Source organism: Phyllobates terribilis, unplaced genomic scaffold (assembly GCF_046119375.1).
Source record: "Phyllobates terribilis strain yellow unplaced genomic scaffold, ASM4611937v1 Scaffold_3__8_contigs__length_932513732, whole genome shotgun sequence".
In the NCBI taxonomy this organism is placed as follows: domain Eukaryota; kingdom Metazoa; phylum Chordata; class Amphibia; order Anura; family Dendrobatidae; genus Phyllobates; species Phyllobates terribilis.
The window spans coordinates 367786408-367812194 of record NW_027362763.1 but is presented as its reverse complement, the minus strand read 5'-3'; the positions used below and the strand labels follow the sequence as shown (position 1 = coordinate 367812194).

At 43.9% G+C, this 25787-nt stretch overlaps 1 protein-coding gene across 2 annotated transcripts in view; it reads left to right on the top strand.

The window, feature by feature from the left end:
- CSMD1 (CUB and Sushi multiple domains 1) overlaps positions 1-25787 on the top strand; it is a 2980041-nt gene that overhangs the window by 2520423 nt on the left and 433831 nt on the right. For both annotated transcript variants that reach the window (XM_073675393.1, XM_073675394.1), the window contains exon 50: positions 1085-1270. In XM_073675393.1, the coding sequence (XP_073531494.1) occupies positions 1085-1270 (186 nt within the window). The remainder of the gene's footprint in view (positions 1-1084; positions 1271-25787) is intronic.

The window sequence follows — 25787 nt, the reverse complement described above, 5'->3', positions numbered from 1 at the left end:
CATATTGGCTCCCCAATATCTTGCAGTGGGGTGCCATGAGAACCAATACATTTGTGGCTCTATTGCCTTTTTTCTATACAAACCTGATTAATCATACACAAATGGGGAACCAGTAGAAATTCATATTGAGCAAAAAGGGAATAAATCACATCTGAAAATGTTATTTACCTGCAAATATAAGGTTTATCTACAGGTAATTAGCATTAAAATGCTGCATGACCTCCTTACTTAAAGAGTGATTTCTGGGGAAAAAATTAACTTATTTCTTCCTTGGAGCCGCCAGTTTTCAGTAATGGGGTCGTGCATTCTGTGAGCAGCAGCTGTAAACAGCCCTGGCGCTTTAATTGACAGCTGGCTCTGCAGTGCATCTGTATGGAGAAAGCTGTCAATCAAAATACTGGGGCAGGCTTGCAGCATAGTGATCAGTGCTGTGAGTGATGACTGTAGCTGCCTCATGCATGCCCCTGTGACTGAAAGCCAGCAGCTCCTGGAAGGAAATAAGTTAATTTTCTCTTAGCAGCTGCACTTTCAGTAAGGCAGACAGGCAGCATTGTAATACTAATTATCATCAGATCAACCCTATTTATGCAGGTAAATAGCATTTTCCAAGGTGCAAAGTTCCCTTTAATAGCTAAATAGACACATACCAGTGACTTCACACAATATTTAGATATTTATTCTATAGTTCCGTTCATAGAATATTGCCTCATTATCTATTTATCTGTGCGCAGAAGCCACAACTTTTCTCTAAATAACATTGATTTTAAAAGCATTTCACAAACTAGGAGAAAAATAAAATAAATGGGAAAAGTGCATTAGCATAATCTACCACTTAACATTTGAAATATAGAGAGAAAAGCATAAATAGTCAACATACTAAAATATTACTGGCTTTAACATCAAATCTGCAGAAATGACCTTTAAATGTAAATCCATATGAATAGAAAACCTCGTTGTGCTGTTGCATTTACCAGCAAGTATATTTCAATCTCAAAGTGTTAACCATCTAATAATATTTAAATTTATGTATATTTAAAAAAAAAACATAATGCATAAAACGCTCAGCTTTTATTTATGTTTCCAGCTATATCCTGTGGAATTGCTCAGCCACCTGGAAATGGCACAGTGTCTGGAAATGAGTTTACTTTAGGAAGCAAAGTGATATATGAATGTAATGAAGGCTACAGATTACAATCTAGTCAACAATCAACAGCAGTATGTCAAGAAGATGGATCATGGAGTAATACAGGCAAACCACCTGTTTGTCAGCGTAAGTATAATGGAATGATATGTTTTTCAACATCCAAATAGCCTGTCATGTCATTTATTCAGAAGTCAACTGAAATGATGGTAGAAAAGGTTGTCAAACCGCAAAGGAACACTGCTCCATATTTAATAAGCCTTGCTCCATTATTATTTGCACTTGTCAGATATGTTTTAAGTAATTAATATGGAATATAGTTACATATTCTGCTATAATCTACAATTAAATGACCACATTTAGGGATATACGTAGTAAAGGTTCATATACTGTAAGCCTTATTGGATTTTTATTCACTGATTCTCAACGACATAAGTGGATATCTCAGAATGCCGGATAAGTGAGGGTCTGACATATGGGACATTTTAGGAAAAACTGTCCTTTGATAGCTGCTGGGATGTGGTCCCTTTAAAGAGGAGGAGAAGCATTATAATTATAGTAGTGGAGAGGGCAGCACTGTAGTCTTTCAGCGTTGGGGTCCTGGAGTGAAATCCCACCAAGGACAACATCTGCAAGAAGTTTGTATGTTTCCCATACGTGGGTTTCTTCTGGGTATTTGATTTTCCTTCATATATACTCATAGGGAATTTAGAATGTGAGCCCCAATGGAAACTGAGATGATGATGTCTGTAAAGCACTGAGCAAATAAGGGTGCTATATAAGCAAATAAATACTATATTGTACAGTCATGGCCAAAAGTATTGACAATGAGACAAATAGTAATTTTTCCAAGTTTACTGCTTCATTTTTTGTAATGGCAATTTGCATATACTCCTGAATGTCAAAGAGTGATCAGCCTAACAGCAATTACTGTACTTGCAAAGTCAATATTTGCCCAGAAAATGAACTTTAACCCCCAAAACACATTTCAACATCATTGCAGTCCTGCCTTAAAAGGAGCAGCTAACATCGTTTTAGTGATTGATCCATTAACACAGGTGTGGGTGTTGATGAGGACAGGGCTGGCAATCAATCAGTCATGATTAAGTAAGAATGACATCACTGGACACTTTAAAAGGAGGCTGGTTCTTGGTATCATTGTTTCTCTTCAGTTAACCATGGTTATCTCTAAAGAAACACGTGCAGCCATCATTGCACTGCACAAAAATGGCCTAACAGGGAAGAGTATCGCAGCTACAAAGATTGCACCTCAGTCAACAATCTATTGCATAATCAAGAACGTCAAGGAGAGAGCTTCCATTGTTGTCAAAAAGGCTCCAGGGCGCGCCAAGAAAGACCAGCAAGCGCCAGGACCGTATCTTAAAACTGTTTCAGCTGCGGGATCGGACTACCAGCAGTGCTGAGCTTGCTCAGGAATGGCAGCAGGCTGGTGTGAGTGCTTCTGCATGCCCTGTGAGGTGGAGACTCTTTGAGCAAGGGCTGGTTTCAAGGAGGGCAGCAAAGAAGCCACTTCTCTCCAGAAAAAACATCAGGGACCGACTGATATTCTGCAAAAGGTACAGGGAGTGGACTGCTGAGGACTGGGGCAAAGTCATTTTCTCTGATGAATCCCCTTTTCGATTTTTTGGGACATCTGGAAAACAGCTTATTTGGAGAAGAAGAGGTGAGCGCTACCACCAGTCTTGTCTCATGCCAACTGTAAAGCATCCTGAAACCATTCATGTGTGGGGTTGCTTCTCAGCCAAGGGAATCGGCTCACTCACAGTCTTGCCTAAAAACACAGCCATGAATAAAAAATGGTACCAGAATGTCCTCCAAGAGCAACTTCTCCCAACCGTCCAAGAGCAGTTTGGCGCCCATTAATGCCTTTTCCAGCATGATGGAGCACCTTGCCATAAAGCAAAGGTGATAACTAAATGGCTCATAGAACAAAACATAGAGATTTTGGGTCCATGGCCTGGAAACTCCCCAGATCTTAATCCTATTGAGAACTTGTGGTCAATCATCAAGAGACGGGTGGACAAACAAAAAACAACAAATTCTGGCAAAATGCAAGCATTGATTATGCAAGAATGGACTGCTATCAGTCAGGATTTGGTCCAAAAGTTGATTGAGAGCATGCCAGGGAGAATTACAGAGGTCTTGAAGAAGAAGGGGCAACACTGCAAATATTGACTTGCTGCATTAACTCATTCTAACTGTCAATATAGCCTATTGGTACTCATAATATGATTGCAATTATATTTCTGTATGCGATATAAACATCAGACAAACACTAATAAAAACCAGAGGCCAGCAGATCATGTGAAAATATAATTTTGGTGTCATTCTCAAAATTTTTGGCCATGACTGTATATATGTTTACTAAAAATAATTTTCCACATTTAAACATCTCCTTTATCGATAAAAAATAATTTTGTTTTTTATATAATATTTTTGAATTGTTTCTGCATTTATTCAAGAAATTAAATGGCAAGTAACAAAGAATTTCAGTTGTAAGTTAATAGTTAACTTTTTACCATTCAAATTCTCTCTCTCTTGCCATCACTATGCCTGAGTTCACTTTTCTTATTATGACTAGTAACCTTTCACCATATAATGTCATGTAACCACGTCTTGCATGACTCCCCCTGACCTATATGTCACTATGGAGGAAAGGCCATTAAAGAAGCACTACCATCAAACTTTTTATCCCCTTAATACATTGTAATCATCATATTATATGGCACTTTGTTCTTACAGTTGCTCATTTTGCCTTTCTACTCAACTAATTCTTCTCATTCCTCTGATCTATGTAGAAACAGGAAGTCTTTTGTCCCTGCATTTAACATTTCCCTCCTCAACTCAACTGCTCTGCTCTTACCCCTGCCAGAGACTTTTGCAGTGACTAATGACTCAAACAGGGAAAATGTACCTACTGTTTCCACATAGAGCTTAGAAGGATTCAGCTGGTCAGTTTATAATCACATGATGTCATAGACGTAATGGAGAAAAGAAGAATTAGCTGTGTAGAAGGGCAAAATGAGCAATTGTAAGTACACAGTGCTATATAATATGATGATTGTAATATATTAAGAGGATAAAAATGTTGATGGGAATGCTTCTTTAACCGCAGAGCCTAGAGCTCTTTTAATCTAAAACCCCAAATTCAGACTCTATCTCTATTTAAGCTAATTACACTACACAACAAAAATGTGCATATATTATTATATCAGAATGTAGAGCTAAGAGTAAAGCATAGTAATAATGTTTGTTTTTCTTTAATAGAACTGTAAAGTTTTTTGTGCTAATATTGGCTGTCTGTTGGTTGTCACTTCTCCCTTTTTTTAAGAAATTGACCACAAATATTATTTAGTCAGCGATCAATCTTAATTGTTAACCCCTTAATGAACTGTGATGTACACTTTAATCAGAGATCACGTGCAGGGTGTATAAAGCGAGATCAGGAGCTAAGCCTGCCCTACCCTGAGATTACGCTTAATGTGTTACACAGCCAACATTTGCTTCTAACAGCAGCGAACAAAACTAGTTCAGATCGCTGCTGTTTATCTATTTAATTGTCAATGTCAGTCACTGTCAGCACCATTTAAATGGCTTGTTTGTCCATATGCCCGTTAGCTGTTGCAAACTTCTCATTTACTCATATGGGTTTCCATAGAATTGCTCTCTAATGCTACATTTCCAAGATAAATTTCTGTGACATTTTTACTTTGCATATTTTAGAAAAAAATAGCAGTAACCTATTTTACTTAATGGGTGGAGAAATGGGGCAGAAAATCTGTAGCATCAAAAACTCAACAAAAGCGCATTGTGCGAACGTGGCCTATGGTCATAGTCACACTGTCAGTATTTGTTCAGTATTTTACACCAGTATTTGTAAGCCAAAATCAGTGGGTCAATCAAAGGAAAATTATAATAGAAACAGTCACCACTTCTGCTTTTATCACCCACTCCTGATTTTGGCTTACAAATACTCATGAAAAATAAAGGCCAAATACTGAACGTGTGATCTAAGTAACATTTTTAAAGAAAGTATTTCCTCATCTTACTTGCCTCATGATAAATGCTTAGCGCTCCTATTTTAAATATGTCAGAAAGTTAGAATAGTTACATATTTTTCCTCCAATTTAAAAAGCAGAATTTAGCATAATATATTTTGTAACAAAAGACATGTTATTACCATCCAGGATTATTTTATCAAAGATGATTGATCAAATTCACTCATTTCTGCGTTCTTATTGAGATTGCAGTACTGTAAAAACTGGAATGCCTTCAAAAGAGGTATTTATCATAGTTATTTTCTGAGGCTTCAGTGATCAGAGCCTTACAGAAAGGAAAGACAATTACGAGGCCTTGACGGTTTAATTTACTTTTTACTTTTAAAGGGAGGGTTAAGAGGGGGATTTGAACATTTATATTGATTAAAGGCTCTATATTATGACAGTATCTTGGGAACACCTAATTAATACATCTTAGGTTCTTCTTCTGGTTTACACAAACATGACATTGTATTGCTCTGAAGTCACAGTCTCAAGGATTTGTTGTAATGATTTGAACTTGTTCGAAGATTTACGTGACTTACAACGCTACTGTATAGTGCTTTCAATTACTGTTAAGTGTAGTGAAGAGTTAGCTTCAGATAAAGTTCAGCTCTGGTTTGGTCAACTGAATTTAATTGCATATATAGAGCTTTTGTAATATACTTAGTGTTATTGAGCAAATACTGGATTTTTTGTAATTTTTAGTTTGCTTAAAGGGGGTTTCCCACTAGCAAAATTAATTTTAATGTTGATTTTAATCAATAGATTTTGGAATAATAATAATTTTCACAATTTGATGTGTTTAAAAAAAATGTTCCTGTGCTGAGATAATCTTATACATGTGCCCCTGCTATGTCCTGTGTAATGGTCGTGTCTAACCATGCAAGAACATGGTCTGATCATACCACATTTCCTGGCCATGAGAGGAAGCAAAAGAGTGTATATCACAGCATGGGATCACCGCTGATTCTTTTTGTGAGATAAAGCATTTCCCTGCCTGCTTTTAAAACATGTTTTACCTCAAAGAAATAATTATTTGTGGTCCTGTGCTGTAATGTCTGTATACTCCTTTGCTTCCTCCCCTGCCCAGGAGATGTGGTATGATAAGACCATGTTCCGTACACGATTAGACATGACCATTACACAGTACACAGCAGAGCACATTTATAAGATTATCTCAGCACAGGAACATTTTGTTTAAACACATCCAATTGTGGAATTTATTATTATTACAAGATCTATTGATTAAAATCAACTTTATTCATGGGACAAGCCATGAACAACCAAGTGGATTGCTATTAGAAAGCTGTAGAGACTATATAAATAATGCAGCTGGAAAGTTGAAAAAAATGTGCTGATTTTAGAAAGTCTAAAGCCACATTCTATCACCAAGGTTGTCTTGTCCATCTGTAAAGCCTTCAACTATTAAACTATATTATTTTGTTAATATTGCCACACATATTATGGAAAATTATGAATGTAGACAATGACATTTGAACAGGGTAAGATAACTCAAAGAAGAATGCTGTGATATTCCTGTCTACTGAAATACAAGAAATGGTTTGCATTTTAGCCCAATGCATATGTTCCTATACCTGCACCTACTGTGTTATGATTCACCTGCCACACCCATAAAAGGATCCTGCCATGTAAAACAATGCTATTAAAGTGCAGATTTGGGGTTAATCTGCAGGTTTATAGCGTTCTGAAGCCATGCACCACTTGCACTTAGAGCCCCACTGTCAGAAGGAAATTAACTTTATTCCCCCCGGCAGACTCTTTCAGTCACGTTGGTGGCGCTGGCACGGTTTCAGTCACCGCTCTGTGCATAAAGAACAGTGGCTGTAACTGTGCCCCCGGCACTGCCTGACAGCAGGCTCAACATTAGAGCCGGGGCATGGTTACATCCAATGCACTTTTTGCAAAGAACAGTGACTGAAACCGTGCCGGTGTGGAGCTCTCAGTGTGTGAGCCGCACAGTGTCAGAATGATATTAACCTGCAGATTAACACTATATATGAGCTATATATGAAGGTTAATAGTATAATTTACAAGAGAACACAGAGACCAAAACCATTGCCCACTAAAAAAAACAAAGAGATGTGGCTAAAAAAGTTATACAGATTTCAAATACCAAAGCAATGCATAGTTCACAGAACAGGGAAAAACAAGATGCTGAAAATAACCATCTGGAGTCTGTCTTTCATAATCATAAAAATTATATAACCATACAATATAAAATGTCAAAGTCATAAAATCCTAAAATATTACATAGTGTATGCTCACTCTCCAGGACCAGTGGTTCACGTTTTTTTATTTATTTACCCAGGGTTGTACATTTGTCAGTCACTAATTCAATACCACAACCATGGGCTATATCACATGAATACAGTTTACAATATCAGGAACATCCACCTTTTTCTCTTATAGCATCATCTACCTGCATGAGAAATTACTTCCCACCTTAAAGTATGTCTTTCCTACAGATAACCACAACAAGGATCCTTTATCTCTTTTTCCTCATACAGGTGCTTCTCACAAAATTAGAATATCATCAAAAGTTAATTTATTTCAGTTCTTCAATACAAAAAGTCAAACTCATATATTATATAGAGTCATTACAAACAGGGTGATCTATTTCAAGTGTTTATTTCCGTTAATGTTGACGATTATGGCTTGCAGCCAATGAAAACACAAAATTCATTATCTCAGTAAATTAGAATACTTTTTAACAACAGCTTTAAAAATGTTTTTAAAATCCGAAATGTTGGCCTACTAAACTGTAAGTTAAGTAAATGCACTCAATACTTTTTTGTGGCTCTGTTTGCATCAATTACTGCATCAAGGTGGCGTGGCATGGAAGCGATCAGCCTGTGGCACCGCTGAAATGTTATGGATGCCCAGGTTGCTTTCATAGCAGCCTTCAGCTAGTCTGCATTGTTGGGTCTGGTGTCTCTCATCTTCCTCTTGACAATACCCCGTAGATTCTCTATGGGGTTGAGGTCAGGTGAGTTTGCTGGCCAATCAAACACCGTGATGCTATTGGTTTTAAACCAGGTATTGGTACTTTTGGCAGTGTGGACAAGTGTCAAGTCCTGCTATCGAATGAAATTTCCATCCCCAAAAAGCTTGACGGCAGAGGGAAGCATGAAGTGCTCTAAAATTTCCTGGTAGATGGCTGTGCTGACTTTGGTCTTGATAAAACACAGTGGACCTATACCAGCAGATGACATGGCTCCCCAAACCATCTCTGGTTGTTGAAACTTCACACTAGACCTCAAGCAGCTTGGATTGTGTGCCTCTCCACTCTTCCTCCACTCGAGGACCTTGATTTTCAAATGAAATGCAAAATTTCCTTTCATCTGAAAACAGCACCTTGGATCACTGAGCAAAAGTCCAGGTCTTTTTCTCCTTGGCCCAGGTAAGACACTTCTGGCGTTGTCTATTGGTCATGAGTGGCTTGACACAAGGAATGCGACACCTGTAGCCCATGTCCTGGATACGTCTGTGTGTGGTGACTCTTGAAGCAATGACTCCAGCAGCAGTCCACTGTCACGGGTGTATCAGAGGTGACAGACAGTCGCCCTGCAGTTGATTGCGGGAGATCTCTACGTTTGGCATTACAGACTTCATCTTAGATGAGAGGTTGTCTCTAGGACCTAGCAGCTACCTTCCACTGGTAATTAGCTCCCTGGCCTGGGTATATATATACCTGGTGTTTCTTAGAGCGAGGTGCCGGCTATATTCATTTCTACATGTGAAGGCTTAGCAAGAGCAGTACTTCGTCCTCTCTGGAGCTTGAGGCCGAGTTTGCATTTGTCTGGAGTCATCTAAAGTTAAGCATTCTCTCCCTGTTTGTCTGCCTTTGTTGTCTACAGAGTTTAGTGGAGATCGACTAGTACTCATCTCCTCCCATCCATAACTTTTGCCATAAGCCAGGGAAAGACTGGGCGAGGCACGCATGTGGCGATTGCTGAAGAGGCAATATAGGGATGGTAGTTGAGAAAGGGTGACAATAGACCAGACTAGGAGGTCTCCACTTCCCCCTTTCCCTAGTTTCTGGGCTCCTTTTCCCTCTTCCCTCTGTGTTGCAGTAAGTCTTTCCCACACCTGGCGTGACACTCCCCCAAATTTTTGAATGGCCTTTTCTTAACAAGTGCATTGAGGTGAAGGGTACATTGCTGGAAAAGGAAGAAAAAAAAAAAAACACTTTAAATCTCTTAGTTTGCGAGTGTGAACGAGCTGCGTGTGTCCGGAGCGTAAGTGCGAACGAAAGTAAGTGTGTGACTTGTTTTTCAGTGACTTTGGATTCAGGGAGTTTGGAAGGGAGGACTTAGGACTGAATTGCTGACTGTATTTCATTCTTTCTTTACTTTTTACTTAATTAATCCACCTGACCTACTTATCTGATTCCCCCGTCCATACTTGATACTTAATTGATCCCCCGTCCATACTTAACTGATCCCCCGCCGATATCTAATTGATACACTTGCACATCCCTAATTGATCCCCGTCCATACACCTATATATAAATAATTGTGTTTTGTACTTGTATATATATACTGACTGTATCCCCATATTTAGAATAACGTCCATGTTGGCCGAAGTCGTGCAGTGTACATCTTGCGCAATGTAGGCATTCCGTGAGCAACCGCTTGAGGATCCATACTGCTGCGAGAGATGTGAGCATATCGTGCACTTGGAAGCCCAAATTCTGGATCTAAGTGCTCAGATAGCGATACTGAGGAGCATCGACAACATGGAACGGAGTTTGCTGCTCACCGATCAGACACTCAATGGGTCAATACTGGGGGTGGAGCATAGAGGGGAAGTGCAGGCAGAACAGGCAGGGAGCTGGATAACAGTTAGGAGGGATAGAGGGAAGAAGTATAGGAAGGCTGGTTCAGAACCGGCATTATTGGAGCACGACAGATCCTCTGACCGCCGGGGGAGTGTATGCTCCAGTAATGAGGGGGAGGGGGGAAGTGTAGGGCAGGCAAGACAGGTTCTGGTAGTGGGTGACTCTATTATTAGGGGGACAGACAGGGCAATCTGTCACAAAGACCGGGATCGCCGAACGGTGTGCTGCCTCCCTGGCGCTCGAGTCCGGCACATCGCGGATCGGGTTGACAGGTTACTGGGTGGGGCTGGCGAAGACCCAGCAGTCATGGTCCACATCGGCACCAATGACAAAGTGAGTGGTAGATGGAGTTTCCTTAAAAATGATTTCAGGGACCTAGGTAGGAAGCTTAGGGCAAGGACCTCCAAGGTAGTTTTCTCAGAAATACTACCAATCCTGCGAGCCACACAGGAGCGCCAACGGGAAGTTAGGGAGGTGAATAAGTGGCTAAAGAGTTGGTGCAAGGCAGAAGGGTTTGGGTTCATGGAGAACTGGGCCGACTTCGCGGTCGGCTACAGGCTCTACCGTAGGGACGGGCTGCACCTCAATGGGGAGGGTGCAGCGGTGCTGGGGAAGAAGATGGCTAATAGGTTGGAGGAGTTTTTAAACTAGAAACGGGGGGGAAACCAAGGAAATAGGTGGGATGTGAGGCAAGCAAGGGGGAAGGGGAGAAGTGAATATAATGAGGGTGGAGAGGGGGGTGGGGATAGTACAGTTAGATCGTTAGAGAAGAATAGGATGCTAAATAACCCCAAAGTTTTATCTTGCATGCTGACCAACGCAAGAAGCCTGACCAATAAGGCGGATGAGCTGCGGGCGCTTATATTGGAGGAGAGGTATGACATCGTAGGTATAACAGAGACTTGGCTAGACGATAGCTACGACTGGGTGGTAAATTTATTAGATTATAGTTTATTTAGAAGGGACCGGAAACAGGGGAAAGTCGGAGGAGTCTGCTTATATGTAAAGTCATGTCTAAAACCCAGACTAAGGGAAGATATAGGAGAGGGAGAAGAGGGGGTCGAGTCCATGTGGGTAGAGATAGAGGGGGCAAAAAATAATAATAAAATATTACTGGGGGTCTGCTATAAGCCACCAAATATAACAGAGGAGAATGAGAATCTGCTATTAGGACAAATAGACAAAGTAGCAAAACATAATGAAGTGATTGTAATGGGGGATTTCAACTACCCGGATATTGACTGGGAAACAGAAACCTGTAGATCTCAGAAAGGAAAAAGGTTCTTGACAAATATTAAGGACAATTATCTCTCCCAACTAGTGCAGGAACCAACGAGAGGGAAGGCCGTGTTGGACTTAATATTGACTAATAGGCCTGATAGAATAACTGAGGTACAGATAGGGGGGCACCTAGGTAATAGCGATCATAATATTATCGACTTCAAAATGCCCTTCAGTAGGGTTATCAATAAGGGAACAACAAAAACATTAAACTTTAGGAGGGCGAAGTTTGATCAGCTGATAGAAAACCTTCAACTTATTGACTGGGACAAAGTACTTAATCAATGGAATGCGAATAGTAAATGGGAAACCTTCAAAAGAATTCTGAATACTCAGTGCGAGAGGTATATACCGTATGGGAATAAAAGGGCCAGAAATAAGAGGAAACCAATATGGTTGAACAAGAACGTAAAAGGGGTGTTAAATAGCAAAAAAGAGGCATTCAAGAGATTAAAACAGGAAAACAGTAAGGAGGCACTAATGTGTTACAAGGAAAAAACGAGAACCTGTAAAAAACAAATAAAAATAGCGAAGGAGGAAACAGAGAAACGTATTGCTAGGGAAAGTAGATCAAATCCCAAACTGTTCTTTACGTATATAAATAGTAAAAGGATTAAATCGGATAATATTGGACCGATAAAAAGTGAGGAAGGCAAAATCATAGAGAAAGATGAGGAAAAAGCTAATCTATTAAATAATTTTTTTTTCGACAACTTTCACAAAGGAAATAGAACTAACAGGAGAAATGAGAAGTGACAAGCTTAATCCTCCACTAAGTATGACTAATCTAACCCAAGTTGAGGTACAGAAACGCCTCAGTAACATTAAAATAAACAAATCACCAGGACCTGATGGCATACACCCACCCCCCCACGGGTACTAAGGGAACTAAGTAATGTGATAGACAGACCGTTATATCTTATATTTAAGGACTCTGTTGAGACTGGGTCTGTACCACTTGATTGGCAACAGGCGAATGTAGTGCCAATATTCAAAAAGGGAGCGAAAAGTGACGCCGGAAACTATCGGCCGGTGAGTCTGACGTCCGTTGTGGGCAAAATTTTTGAAAGCTTCATTAAAGAGGCAATTACGGAGCATCTTGATGCTAATAATCTTTTAATCCCGAACCAACATGGATTCATGAGGAATCTCTCCTGCCAAACAAACCTGATTGACTTCTACGAGGAGGTGAGCTCTCGATTAGATCAGGGGGAACCAGTGGATGTCATGTATCTCGACTTCTCAAAAGCGTTCGATAGCGTGCCACATAATAGGTTGGTATACAAAATGAGAATGATGGGGCTGGGGGAAAATGTCTGCAAGTGGGTAGCTAACTGGCTAAAGGATAGAAGGCAGAGGGTGGTTATAAATGGAATATTCTCAGATTGGGTAAGCGTCACTAGTGGGGTACCACAGGGGTCTGTACTAGGCCCAATGTTATTTAATATCTTTATTAATGACATAGTCAATGGGATAAATAGTAAAATATCAATATTTGCAGATGACACAAAGTTATGTAAAACAATTAAAGAGGACAGTGCAGACCTACAGAGGGATTTGGATAAGCTGGGTAGGTGGAGCACTAAATGGCAAATGAGGTTTAACGAGGAGAAATGTAAGGTCATTAGTGTTGAGCGATACCTTCCGATATCGGGAAATATCGGATCGGATTGGATCGGACCGATACCGAAAAAGTATCGGATATCGCCGATTCCGATACCGGAAACCAATGCAAGTCAATGGGACAGAAATATCGGAATGAAAATAAACCCTTTCTTTCCTTGTAGGTTAATTCTACATGAAGGAAAACAACTAAGAATAATGTAGAATGTATTGGGGGAGGTGGGGGAGACAATAAAGGCATAGAGGTTTAGCCCAATCAAATGGAATAGCAGGAATTAATATTTTTTTTTAAGACGTTCTGAGTTACGGAAATATTGACTATGTTAAGTATTTTTATATTTTGTCAGATATTTATTCTACTTCCATGCTCTTCACCTTTTTTAATTCTCCCACACTTTCTCCTTCATCATCCTCAGCATCTTTTTCATCCACTTCTTCTTCACCTTCTTCATCTTCTTCATTTTCTTCTTCTTCACCTTCTTCGTATTATTCTTTTTTTTACATTCTTCATATTCTACTTCTTCATCTTCTTTATCTTCTTCTTCTTCATCATATTCTTATTTGTGGCAGGCATTCCTGTAGTTGTTATCTATAAAAGGTTGGACATTACACGTTTCGTTCTGCCCGTCACAAAAGATTTACAACAGGATTTGTCCGCGTTCAGTTTGGCCTGCAGCAGCAGGTCTTTTCCAGGGGCACCACGAGGAGGAACGGACTCACCCCCATACACTGCTTAGTCATCTTCTGCTTATAATTTAGATATTATCTTTTGCTCTGATTTTTAGTCTTATGCTTAATGTTCTTCTGCTTTTTGTTCTGCAGCTTCTTGTATTTCTGCTTCTTGGTTTTCGGTCTCTTGTTCTTCTGTATCTTGGTGCTTGTCTTCTCTTCTTTGTCCTCTTGGTCAACTTCTTCAGGGTCATCTTCTTTGTCTTCTTCGGGTGGTCTTCAGGGTCGTCGTCTTCGGGGGTCCTCGTCTTCGGGGTCCTCGTCTTCTTCGGGTTGGTCTTCTGGGTCCTCGTCTTCGGGGTCCTCGTCTTCTCCGGGGTGGTCTTCAGGGTCCTCGTCTTCTTCTGGGTGGTCTTCAAGGTCCTCGTCTTCTTCTTCGGGGTGGTCTTCAGGGTCGTCGTCTTCAGGGTCGTCGTCTTCGGGGTCCTCGTCTTCTTTGGGTTGGTCTTCAGGGTCCTCGTCTTCAGGGTCCTCGTCAGGGAGATCTAGAGTGATTACCAAGAACCATTTCAAAAAGCTTGAACTTGGAAATGTAGCAGAAGGTACAAGAAAGCTGAGGAACTAACGAGGACCAGCTGACGGTACTGGAACCCGGATGGGTAGCAGAAGGTACAAGAGCCAATGGAACTGCCGAAGATCAGCTGACGGTACTGGAACTCGGTTACTAAGCAGGAGGTACCTGTGCCAGAAAGCACTACCAAGGACCGGCAGACGTTGGTGGAACTTGGATACCGAGAAGGAGGCACCTAATCCAAAGGCACTGCCGAGAACCAGCTGACGGTACTGGAACCCGGATGGGTAGCAGAAGGTACCCATGTAAAAAAAGTTCAAGGCCGCGAGCCGGCCGCAGTTACCAAAACCCACAGTCCTACAGGGGGTGCTTGTCCTATTGGCACTATGGAACCAGCCTTCATTGCCAGATCCCGCAGCCCACATAGGAGTCACCTAAACTGCAGGCACCATAGAGTCGGCTAACCCGACCGCAACACGACAGGACAACGCATTGGAGGCAAAGTGACGTTGACACTACCCGGAAACAGCTGGCGTGCTGGAACCATGCTGGGCAGGAGGTAGTACCCGTGCCAAAGTCACTGCCGAGAACCAGCTGACGGTACTGGAACCCGGATGGGTAGTAGAAGGTACAAGAGCAAATGGAACTACCGAGAACCAGCTGGCGGTGCTGGAACCCAGGGTAAATACTAAAAACAGAGTGGAGCCAGAGGTGTAATTGGAGCAAGTTTTAAATTCGTAGTACAGTGGATGTGGACAAAGAAGGAGAATTTGCCGGACACACAGCTGGGGATCAGCTGACGTTACTGAACCCCAATAACACTGGAGCAAGCGTTGACTGTGCAGACGGCACTTCTGAGCAGCAACTAGCGGTATTGGAGCCCAGGGTAAATACTAAAAACAGAGGAGCCAGAGGTGTATTTGGAGGAGGTTTTAAATCAGTAGTACAGTGGATGTGGACAAAGCAGGAGAATTTGCCGGACACACAGCTGGGGATCAGCTGACGTTACTGAACCCCAATAACACGGCAGCAAGTGTTGACTGTGCAGACGGCACTTCCGAGCGCCAACTGGCGCTGTTGGAGCTCAGGGATAATACTGAAAACAGAGGAGCCAGAGGTGTAATTGGAGCAACTTTAAAATCTGTAGTAGTGAGAATGTGGACAGAGCAGGAGAAATTGCCGTCCGCACAGCAAGGGAACAGCTGACGTTACTGAACCCCAATAACACGGCAGCAAGTGTTGACTGTGCAGACGGCACTTCCGAGCGCCAACTGGCGGTGTTGGAGCTCAGGGATAATACTGAAAACAGAGGAGCCAGAGGTGTAATTGGAGCAACTTTAAAATCTGTAGTAGTGAGAATGTGGACAGAGCAGGAGAAATTGCCGTCCGCACAGCAGGGGAACAGCTGACGTTACTGAACCCCAATAACACGGCAGCAAGTGTTGACTGTGCAGACGGCACTTCCGTGCGCCAACTGGCGGTGTTGGAGCTCAGAAATAATACTGAAAACAGAGGAGCCAGAGGTGTAATTGGAGCAACTGTAAAATCTGTAGTAGTGAGAATGTGGACAGAGCAGGAGAAATTGCCGTCCGCACAGCAGGGGAACAGCTGACGTTACTGAACCCCAATAACACGGCAGCAAGTGTTGACTGTGCAGACGGCACTTCCGAGCGCCAACTTGCGGTGTTGGAGCTCAGGGATAATACTGAAAACAGAGGAGCCAGAGGTGTAATTGGAGCAACTTTAAAATCTGTAGTAGTGAGAATGTGGACAGAGCAGTAGAAATTGCCGTCCGCACAGCAGGGGAACAGCTGACGTTACTGAACCCCAATAACACGGCAGCAAGTGTTGACTGTGCAGACGCCACTTCCGAGCGCCAACTGGCGGTGTTGGAGCTCAGGGATAATACTGAAAACAGAGGAGCCAGAGGTGTAATTGGAGCAACTTTAAAATCTGTAGTAGTGAGAATGTGGACAGAGCAGGAGAAATTGCCGTCCGCACAGCAGGGGAACAGCTGACGTTACTGAACCCCAATAACACGGCAGCAAGTGTTGACTGTGCAGACGGCACTTACGAGCGCCAACTTGCGGTGTTGGAGCTCAGGGATAATACTGAAAACAGAGGAGCCAGAGGTGTAATTGGAGCAACTTTAAAATCTGTAGTAGTGAGAATGTGGACAGAGCAGGAGAAATTGCCGTCCGCACAGCAGGGGAACAGCTGACGTTACTGAACCCCAATAACACAGCAGCAAGTGTTGACTGTGCAGACGGCACTTCCGAGTGCCAACTGGCGGTGTTGGAGCTCAGGGATAATACTGAAAACAGAGGAGCCAGAGGTGTAATTGGAGCAACTTTAAAATCTGTAGTAGTGAGAATGTGGACAGAGCAGGAGAAATTGCTGTCCGCACAGCAGGGGAACAGCTGACATTACTGAACCCCAATAACACGGCAGCAAGTGTTGACTGTGCAGACGGCACTTCCAAGCGCCAACTGGCGGTGTTGGAGCTCAGGGATTACAGTTCAGGTGGTTGAAACATGAACACAACAGGAGACCTGGATACTGTTGCCAACCAATTATTTATTCTGGAAGAGGACTGGCAAATTCATGAGAGATCCAGGCCTTGTTCATTTTGAGAAAAGTAAGCCGGTCAACGTTATCGGAGGATAGTCGCATGTGACGGTCTGTTAGTACACCACCTCCGGCACTAAAGACGCGTTCCGATAATACACTAGCAGCAGGGCAAGCTAGCACCTCCAATGCATACTGACTAAGCTCTGGCCATGTATCCAGCTTACAAACCCAAAAGTTGAAGGGAGAAGAGCCGTCTGGGAGTACACTAAGAGGGCAAGACATGTAGTCTGTCACCATCTGACGGAAACGTTGCCTCCTGCTGACTGGAGCCGTTTGTGATGGTGTAGACATTTGTGGCGGCGGGGACACAAAACTTTGCCACATTTCGGCCATACTGGTCTTGCCTTGTGCTGAGGCGCTGCTTCTGCTCCCTCTTTGTGCAGAGCTTCCTCCACTGCCTCGACGCACTGAGCTGCTTTGTAAAGCACTAGCAGCACTGCTCTCGGTTGGAATGGAGAACATGATGGAATGCACCAGTGCGTCTTGGTACTCCCGCATTTTACGCTCCCGGTTCAACGGTGTTATGAGGCTTTGTAAGTTGTCCCGGTAGCGAGGATCTAGGAGGGTGGACACCCAATAATCAGCCGTGTTGAGAATGTGGGCGATGCGGCGGTCGTTTCTCAGGCCATGCAGCATGAAATCAACCATGTGCTGCAGACTGCCAACTGGCCAAGAAACGCTGTCCCCTGCTTGAGGCGTGATCTCTGCCTGCTCTGCATCACCCCACCCTCGCTCTAGATACTGACTACTAGAGCATTGTGTACCTCCCTCCTCTGGACAGATGTCTTCCTCATCCATTGACTCCTCCTCATCCTCCTCACAAAGTGTCCCCTGCCTAGGCGTTTGTGAGGAACCACGTTGCGCAGACTGTAGAGAAGCAGATGGCATTTGTGACTCCTCATCCTCCACCTCTTCCAAAACCTCGTCCCTTAGTGCTTGCAGTGTTTTTTCAAGCAGGCAGATAAGGGGGATAGTCATGCTGACTAGTGCATCATCTGCACTCGCCATCCGCGTGGAATAATCGAAGGCACGCAAAACGTGGCAAATGTCCTTCATAGAGGCCCACTCAGTGGTGGTGAAGTGTGAACGGCGCGCACTGCGACTTGTTTGCGCCTGCAGCAGCTGGTACTCCATTACTGCTGCCTGCTGCTCACACAACCTCTCCAACATACAGTACAGACCTAAAGTTTAGACACACCTTCTCATTTAAAGATTTTTCTGTATTTTCAGGACTATGAAAAATGTACATTCACACTGAAGGCATCAGAACTATGAATTAACACATGTGGAATTATATACTTAACAAAAAAGTGTAAATACCTGAAAATATGTCTTATATTCTAGGTTCTTCAAAGTAGCCACCTTTTGCTTTGATGACTGCTTTGCACACTCTTGGCATTCTCTTGATGAGCTTCAAGAGGTAGTCACCGGAAATGGTTAAATAAGTGTGATTTCTTGACTTATAAATGGGGTTGGGACCATCAGTTGTGTTGTGCAGAAGTCTGGTGGATACAGCTGATAGTTCTATTGAATAGACTGTTAGAATTTGTATTATGGCAAGAAAAAAGCAGCTAAGTAAAGAAAAACGAGTGGCTATCATTACTTTAAGAAATGAAGGTCAGTCGTGCGAAAAAATTGGGAAAACTTTGAAAGTATCCCCAAGTGCAGTTGAAAAACCATCAAGCACTACAAAGAAACTGGCTCACATGAGGACCGCCCCAGGAAAGGAAGACCAAGAGTCACCTCTGCTTCTGAGGATAAGTTTATCTGAGTCAACAGCTTCAGAAATCGCAGGTTAACAGCAGCTCAAATTAGAGACCAGGTCAATGCCACACAGAGTTCTAGCAGCAGACACATCTCTACAACAACTGTTAAGAGGAGACTTTGTGCAGCAGGCCTTCATGGTAAAATAGCTGCTAGGAAACCACTGCTAAGGAAAGGCAACAAGCAGAAGAGACTTGTTTGGGCTAAAGAACACAAGGATTGGACAATAGACCAGTGGAAATCTGTGCTTTGGTCTGATGAGTCCAAATTTGAGATCTTTGATTCCAACCACCGTGTCTTTGTGCGACGCAGCAAACGTGAACGGATGGACTCTACATGCCTGGTTCCCACCGTGAAGCATGGAGGAGGAGGTGTGATGGTGTGGGGGTGCTTTGTTGGTGACACTGTTGGGGATTTATTCAAAATTGAAGGCATACTGAACCAGCATGGCTACCACAGCATCTTGTAGCGGCATGCTATTCCATCTGGTTTGCGTTTAGTTGGACCATCATTTTTCAACAGGACAATGACCCCAAACACACCTCCAGGCTGTGTAAGGGCTATTTGACCAAGAAGGAGAGTGATGGGGTGCTACGCCAGATGACCTGGCCTCCACAGTCACCAGACCTGAACCCAATCGAGATGGTTTGGGGTGAGCTGGACCGCAGAGTGAAGGCAAAAGGGCCAACAAGTGCTAAGCATCTCTGAGAACTCCTTCAAGATTGTTGGAAGACCATTTCCGGTAACTACCTCTTGAAAATCATCAAGAGAATGCCAAGAGTGTGCAAAGCAGTCATCAAAGCAAAAGGTGGCTACTTTGAAGAAGCTAGAATATAAGACATATTTTCAGTTGTTTCACACTTTTTTGTTAAGCATATAATTCCACATGTGTTAATTCATAGTTTTGATGCCTTCAGTGTGAATATACAATTTTCATAGTCATGAAAATACAGAAAAATCTTTAAATGAGAAGGTGTATCCAAACTTTTGGTCTGTACTGTATGTAACGTTGAATTCCACCTGGTGGGTAGGTCACATATGATGCGATGTTCCGGAAGACGTAATCGGCGCTGCAGAGCTGCAATGCGTGATCTTGCATTGCTGGAACGCCGCAAGTGAGCGCACTCTATGCGGACCTTGTGAAGCAGTGCATCAAGATCCGGATAGTCCCTCAAAAAACTCTGCACGACCAAGTTGAGCACATGTGCCAGACATGGGATGTGAGTGAGGTTGCCTAGGCCCAGAGCTGCCACCAGATTTCGGCCATTGTCACACACTACCATGCCTGGCTGGAGATTCGCTGGCACAAACCACACGTCGCTCTGCTGCTTGATGGCATTCCAGAGCTCCTGCGCTGTGTGTCTTCGATTCCCCAAAGAAATTAATTTTAATACGGCCTGTTGACGTTTGGCCACGGCTGTGCTCATATTGGTCACCATAACAGGTAACCGTTCACGGGTCGATGTGGAGGTAGACCGTGACGGCTCCTGCAGCGCTGATTCAGAGGAACTGGAGTATGAGGAGGAGTCAATGTGTACAGACTGGATTCCTGCAATCCTTGGAGTTGGCAGAACACGTACAGCGCCACTCTCAAGATCTGTACCCGGCTCCACAACATTTACCCAATGGGCAGTGAGGGAAAGGTATCGTCCCTGTCCATGCTTACTGGTCCACGCATCGGTGGTCAGGTGGACCTTGCTACTGACGGCGTTTTGTAGCGCATGTTTAATTTTTCCCTCCACATGATGTTGCAGGGCAGGGACGGCTTGCCTGCTGAAATAAAATCGGCTGGGCACGTTGTATTGTGGGACTGCCAATGCCATAAAGTTACGGAATGTGTCAGTCTCCACCAGCCTGAATGATAGCATTTCAAGGGCCAGTAGTTTAGCAATGCCAATGTAGCACCCTGAGGATTCGGCTGCTACAGGGGTATTGCACCTCAACCCAGAGGTGTGATATTCCACTCCCGGGTAAGGATGGAGTGTGGAACTGAGCTCGGTAGGCTGCATGCACTACACACATCCCATTTCCGAGGAACAGGCCGACGGTACTCCCACTTAGAAATGTGCAGGTACGACCGAGTCTGTTCCTGGCTGGAGTGGGAGGGGGGTGGTACATCCCATGTAGTGTAGGGGCAGATAGGGGGAGCAGCCTGGGTAAAGATAGGAGCTCATTGGGTGCTGGTCACCTGAGCTCACACATAGAGGGTGTATATAAGGTGGGCACCAACTAAGATCAGGTTCAGATGCAGAGAACAAGTCAGTTGGAGACAGCAAGACAGCTGCAGAGGAGCAGACAGCAAGCAGAGAGGAAGTCAGCCTGCAGCAAGAGAGAGACCCTGAGTGAGAGAGGAGCAGAGAAGGAGTACCCAGAGGGGAAAACAGAGAGGACCCAAGAACCCAAATTAAAGCACCGGGTGAGGAGTCGGCACAGGGTACCGGAACCCAAGCTGGTGGGGGCAGAAAACACACCCTAGCCAGAGACCGGAGGCCGTGGGCAGCATCTGCCACGGCCACCCATCACATCCACCCCGAAGGCACACCACATGAAGGGTCAGGGAACCCAAGGCCAAGGGTGTCCCAACAGAAGGCCCGCGGGAGCTGGACCTAGGTGGATCACTGGTGGGGACGGCCAGAGAACGGGACAGAAGGAGAGCTCAGGGCCACGCTCCGGACTTGTTTGGGGGTTGGCTGGATCCAGGACCTGGTGGACGCAGCACGGCTCGGGTGGTCACTAGCAGCTGGAGTGACCAGCACAACATCTGCAGTAAGTAAACACCCTTAACTGCACAACCCGACTCTGTCTTCACTGCCGTCTGCACTACACCACCACAACCCCCATCCTCTGCGCCTGTCCCCTCTGAGGCTATACCCCTCCCGTTGGGGGTTATCCCACCAAGCTGCGCACCCACCATCAGCCTCAGCGGACCCTGCTGCAGCGGCGGCCACAGTGACCGCATCACAACGGGTGGCGTAGTCGACACAAAAGAACTTTTAACAACATCTGTAGGACTGCCACATAACACTGAGCTTGACGCCCTGGGCACGGGGCCGGGTCACAGCCGCTCGGAGACTACAACCCCCCATCTGATCCGGTGCCGGGTATTCCCCTCAAAAAGGAATATGTCCCAGGGGGCGCGTCACCAGCATTCAGAGCCTGTGCTCGGGGGTGGTTTGCCGAGTATGGGCGCCTTTTTTCCCATGCCTGTGCTAAAGATGGCTGTAGACTGGCCTGGAAGTGTGAGGATGACTGGAAAAGTGGTGCTGTGGGTGGAATTACACTGTGTCTCTGTACAACAGTTCCAGAGATTCTTCCATGGCGATCCTGTGAGGAAGCCGAACCAGCTGTGTGTGAGCTGGAGGAAGAGGCTACAACACGAGCTGAAGAGGTGGTAGGTGGCGCTGTAGGTTGGCCTAGGTCTTCAGTGTGTTTTTGTAACTCAACCACGTGCTTGGTCCGCACATGTTTCCACATATTTGTGGTATTGAGGTTGCTGACACTTTTCCCTCTTTTCACCTTCTGATTACACAGCTTGCATTTGACAAAGCAAATGTCATCTGCAACTGTGTCAAAAAAGGACAAGGCACTGCAAGTCTTGGGAGCGCCCACTTTGGATTTTGGAAGAGCCATGCTCCTAATGGGTGCCGAAGTGGAGGCTACAGGCAACCAAGTCTGCCCCCTCCCTCTCCCTCCTTTTTTTTCCTCAGAGCTGCTCCCACCACCTTCTTGTCCCTCACGCCATGATGGGTCAAGGACCTCATCATCTACACCACCCTCTTCAAACAACTGCTTCTCCTGGGTAGTCTCGACAGCACAGTACGCACCAGAAAATGGCACCTGAGTCTCATCATCAGATGCGTACTGAGGTGTGCTGCTGACCATAGGCACTGGCCCACCCGCCTCTTCAGATTCAGAGAGACAAAACGGTTGCGCATCACTGCATACTACCTTTTCTTCAAATTCTCGAATTCTGCTTGGCTGGCCCCCTCTTTCCAAGCCAAGAGATTCAGAGAACAGAAGTAGAGATGGCTCCTGTCCAGGGTTCTCTGACTGCCTGGGCAATTTGGCAGGTGGTGAAGAGACAGATGGGTGCTCTTCAGTGCTCAGGACCTGAGAGGATCTGGAACTAATTGAAGTCGATGCGTTAGCTGCCATCCATCCGACAACGGCTTCAATTTGGTCCTCGCGCAGCAGTGGGGTACGGCTAGCTCCTACAAAGCTGCGCATAAAGGACTGTTCCCTGGTAAAACTGGGGGATGCTGAGTCACTGGTGCCCGCAGCAGGCACAGAATCCCCACGTCCTCTCCCTGCAGGCACAGAATCCTCACGTCCTCTCCCTGCAGAAACTCCACGCCCACGACCACATGCCTTACTCCCTGCCTTCTTCATCTTGGTAGACTGATAAAGATAGGCAGAAAAGTACTAAGGGCTTAGTGTGCTTATTCCTGAACAGCTGCTAACAGGTATAAGAAACACTAATTTTATAAAGTGTGGACTAGAATTTAATATGAGCTAATGTGGCCTACACAACTGTAAAGTGGAGTGTTTGGTGAACTTTATTTAGGTTTTTTTTGTCACAAAAAGACACTGGATGTGCCTAAAGATGTAATAACGATAGTATCACAAACTTTTTGTAGCTATTACAATGTAGGAAGGTAACCTACAATGCAATAGATGAGGCTGCAAAAAATAGGCTAATACTAATCTGGCTGGGGCTGCAGGGCCAAATGCTGCAGAAAGGCTCCTCTAACTACTCCTATATAGTGTGTTTGGAACCAATTTAGCTGAATACGGATGGAACCACCACACTATTAGGAGAAATCAGGAAAAATTATGAATTGGCAAAAAAGGACAATGTGTGAGGCAGTGACACACACTGAGTGCACTACAACCAGACGTGGTTGAAGCACACACTACAGGGTGAGCTGCACTCACACACCAGACCTTGCAGACAGCGGTGAACAGTACAGATGCAGAGCACTGTGCACTAGCGCTGCAAGACCAAAAAAAATTCTCTATCTACTCCTATATAGTGTGTTTGGAACCAATTTAGCTGAATACGGATGGAACCACCACACTATTAGGAGATATCAGGAAAAATTATGAATTGGCAAAAAAGGACAATGTATGAGGCAGTGACACACACTGAGTGCACTACAACCAGACTTGGTTGAAGCACACACTACAGGGTGTGCTGCACTCACACACAGAGACCTTGCAGAAAGCGGTGAACAGCACAGAGAACTGTGCACTAGCACTGCAAGGCACAACGATTTATAAAGTAGCTTGGGTAAAGCAGAATAGACCAAATAGGTATCTAAAACTGTCCCTCAGAACAACAGCGTCCTATCCCTAACTGAATTCACAGCAGAGTGAGCTCAAATTGGCGGCGGTGGCTTTTATAGTGCATCATGACATCATTTCAGCAGCCAATCACAGCCATGCCATTAGTTAAGATGCCTACATGCCTAACAGAATGTGCCCACACTTCTTAAGATCCTCATTGGCTGAATAAAATGAAAATGGCTCATTGCATTATGGGAACTTCCGATTCCGGTATACGATATTGCAAAAGTATCTGAATTAAGTATCGGAATTCCAATACCGCGAATATCAGCCGATACCCGATATTTCAGTATCGGAATGCTCAACACTAAAGGTCATACATATGGGAAGGAAAAATGGAAGTCACCAGTACTCACTGAATGGGAAATCATTGGGGAATTCAGAGATGGAGAAGGACTTGGGCATCTTGATTGATAGCAAACTAAATTGGAGTGCCCAAAGTCAGGCCGCTGCTGTAAGGGCAAACAGGGTAATGGGATGTATCAGAAGAGGTATAGCTGCAAAGGATGAGAACATTGCTCTTCCACTGTACAAAGCACTGGTCAGATCACACTTGGAATACTGTGCTCAGTTATAGGCCCCAATATATAGAAAGGATATAAATGAGCTTGAAAAGGTACAAAGAAGGGCAACAAAATTAATAAAGGGAATGGAGGGACTGCAATACCCAGAGAGGTTGGCAAAACTAGGACTATTCAGCCTGGAAAAGAGACGGTTGAGGGGGGACATAATAAATGTGTACAAATATGTTAGGGGACAGTATAGAGATCTTGCCCGGGATTTGTTCAAAAGGAGGGATATTACGGTAACAAGAGGGCATTCACTAAGACTGGAAGAGAAAAGGATTCAGCACCAGCATAGGAAGGGGTTCTTTACGGTAAGAGCAGTGAGAATATGGAATTCACTGAGTGAGGAGACGGTAATGTCAGATTCACTACACCATTTCAAGCGGGGACTGGGTGCATTTCTAGATACCAGGCAGATTTCAGCATATACTTAAAAATAAAATAAAATAGTAGGTTGATAAAGGGATTTATTCTGACTGCTGGTTTCAGAGTCGGGAGGGAATTTTTCCTCAGGTGAAGATTGGCTAAATCATTTGGGGTTTTTGCCCTCCTCTGGATCAACTTTAGCAATTACAGAACTAACAGGTCGAACTTGATGGACGCAAGTCTTTATTCGGCTTTACAAACTATGTTACTATGTTACTATGTTTTTCAAGGCTGCAGTTATCCCGGTTGCTTGTGCACCTCTTTCTACCACACCTTTTCCTTCCACTCAACCTTCCTTTAATGTGCTTGTGAACAGCCAGCATCTTTAGCAATGATCTTTTGTGGCTTACCCTCCTTTTGGAGTGTGTCAATGACTGCCTTCTGGACATCTGTCTAGTCAGCAGTCTTCCCCATGATTGTGGAGCCTACTGAAACAGACTAAGGGACCTTTTTAAATGCTTCGGAAACCTTTGCAGGTGTTTTTTGTTAATTACTCTAATTTACTGAGATAATGACTTTTGTATTTTCATTGGCTGTAAGCCATAATCATCGACATTAACAGAAATAAACACTTTAAATAGATCACTCTGTTTGTAATGACTCTATATAATATATGAGTTTCAATTTTTGAATTGAAGAACTGAAATAAATTAACTTTTTGATGATATTCTAATTTAGTGAGAAGCATCTGTATTTCATCTCTCTATCCTCTATACCAGATGGCTTCAATCCTTTCTCCCTTTCATATATATATTCTCCACAGGCATCCTGTACTACTGGTATTACTTGTCCCCAACTCATGTCTTAGGTATCATTTACATTATTTCAAATAAATGTCATCTTTATT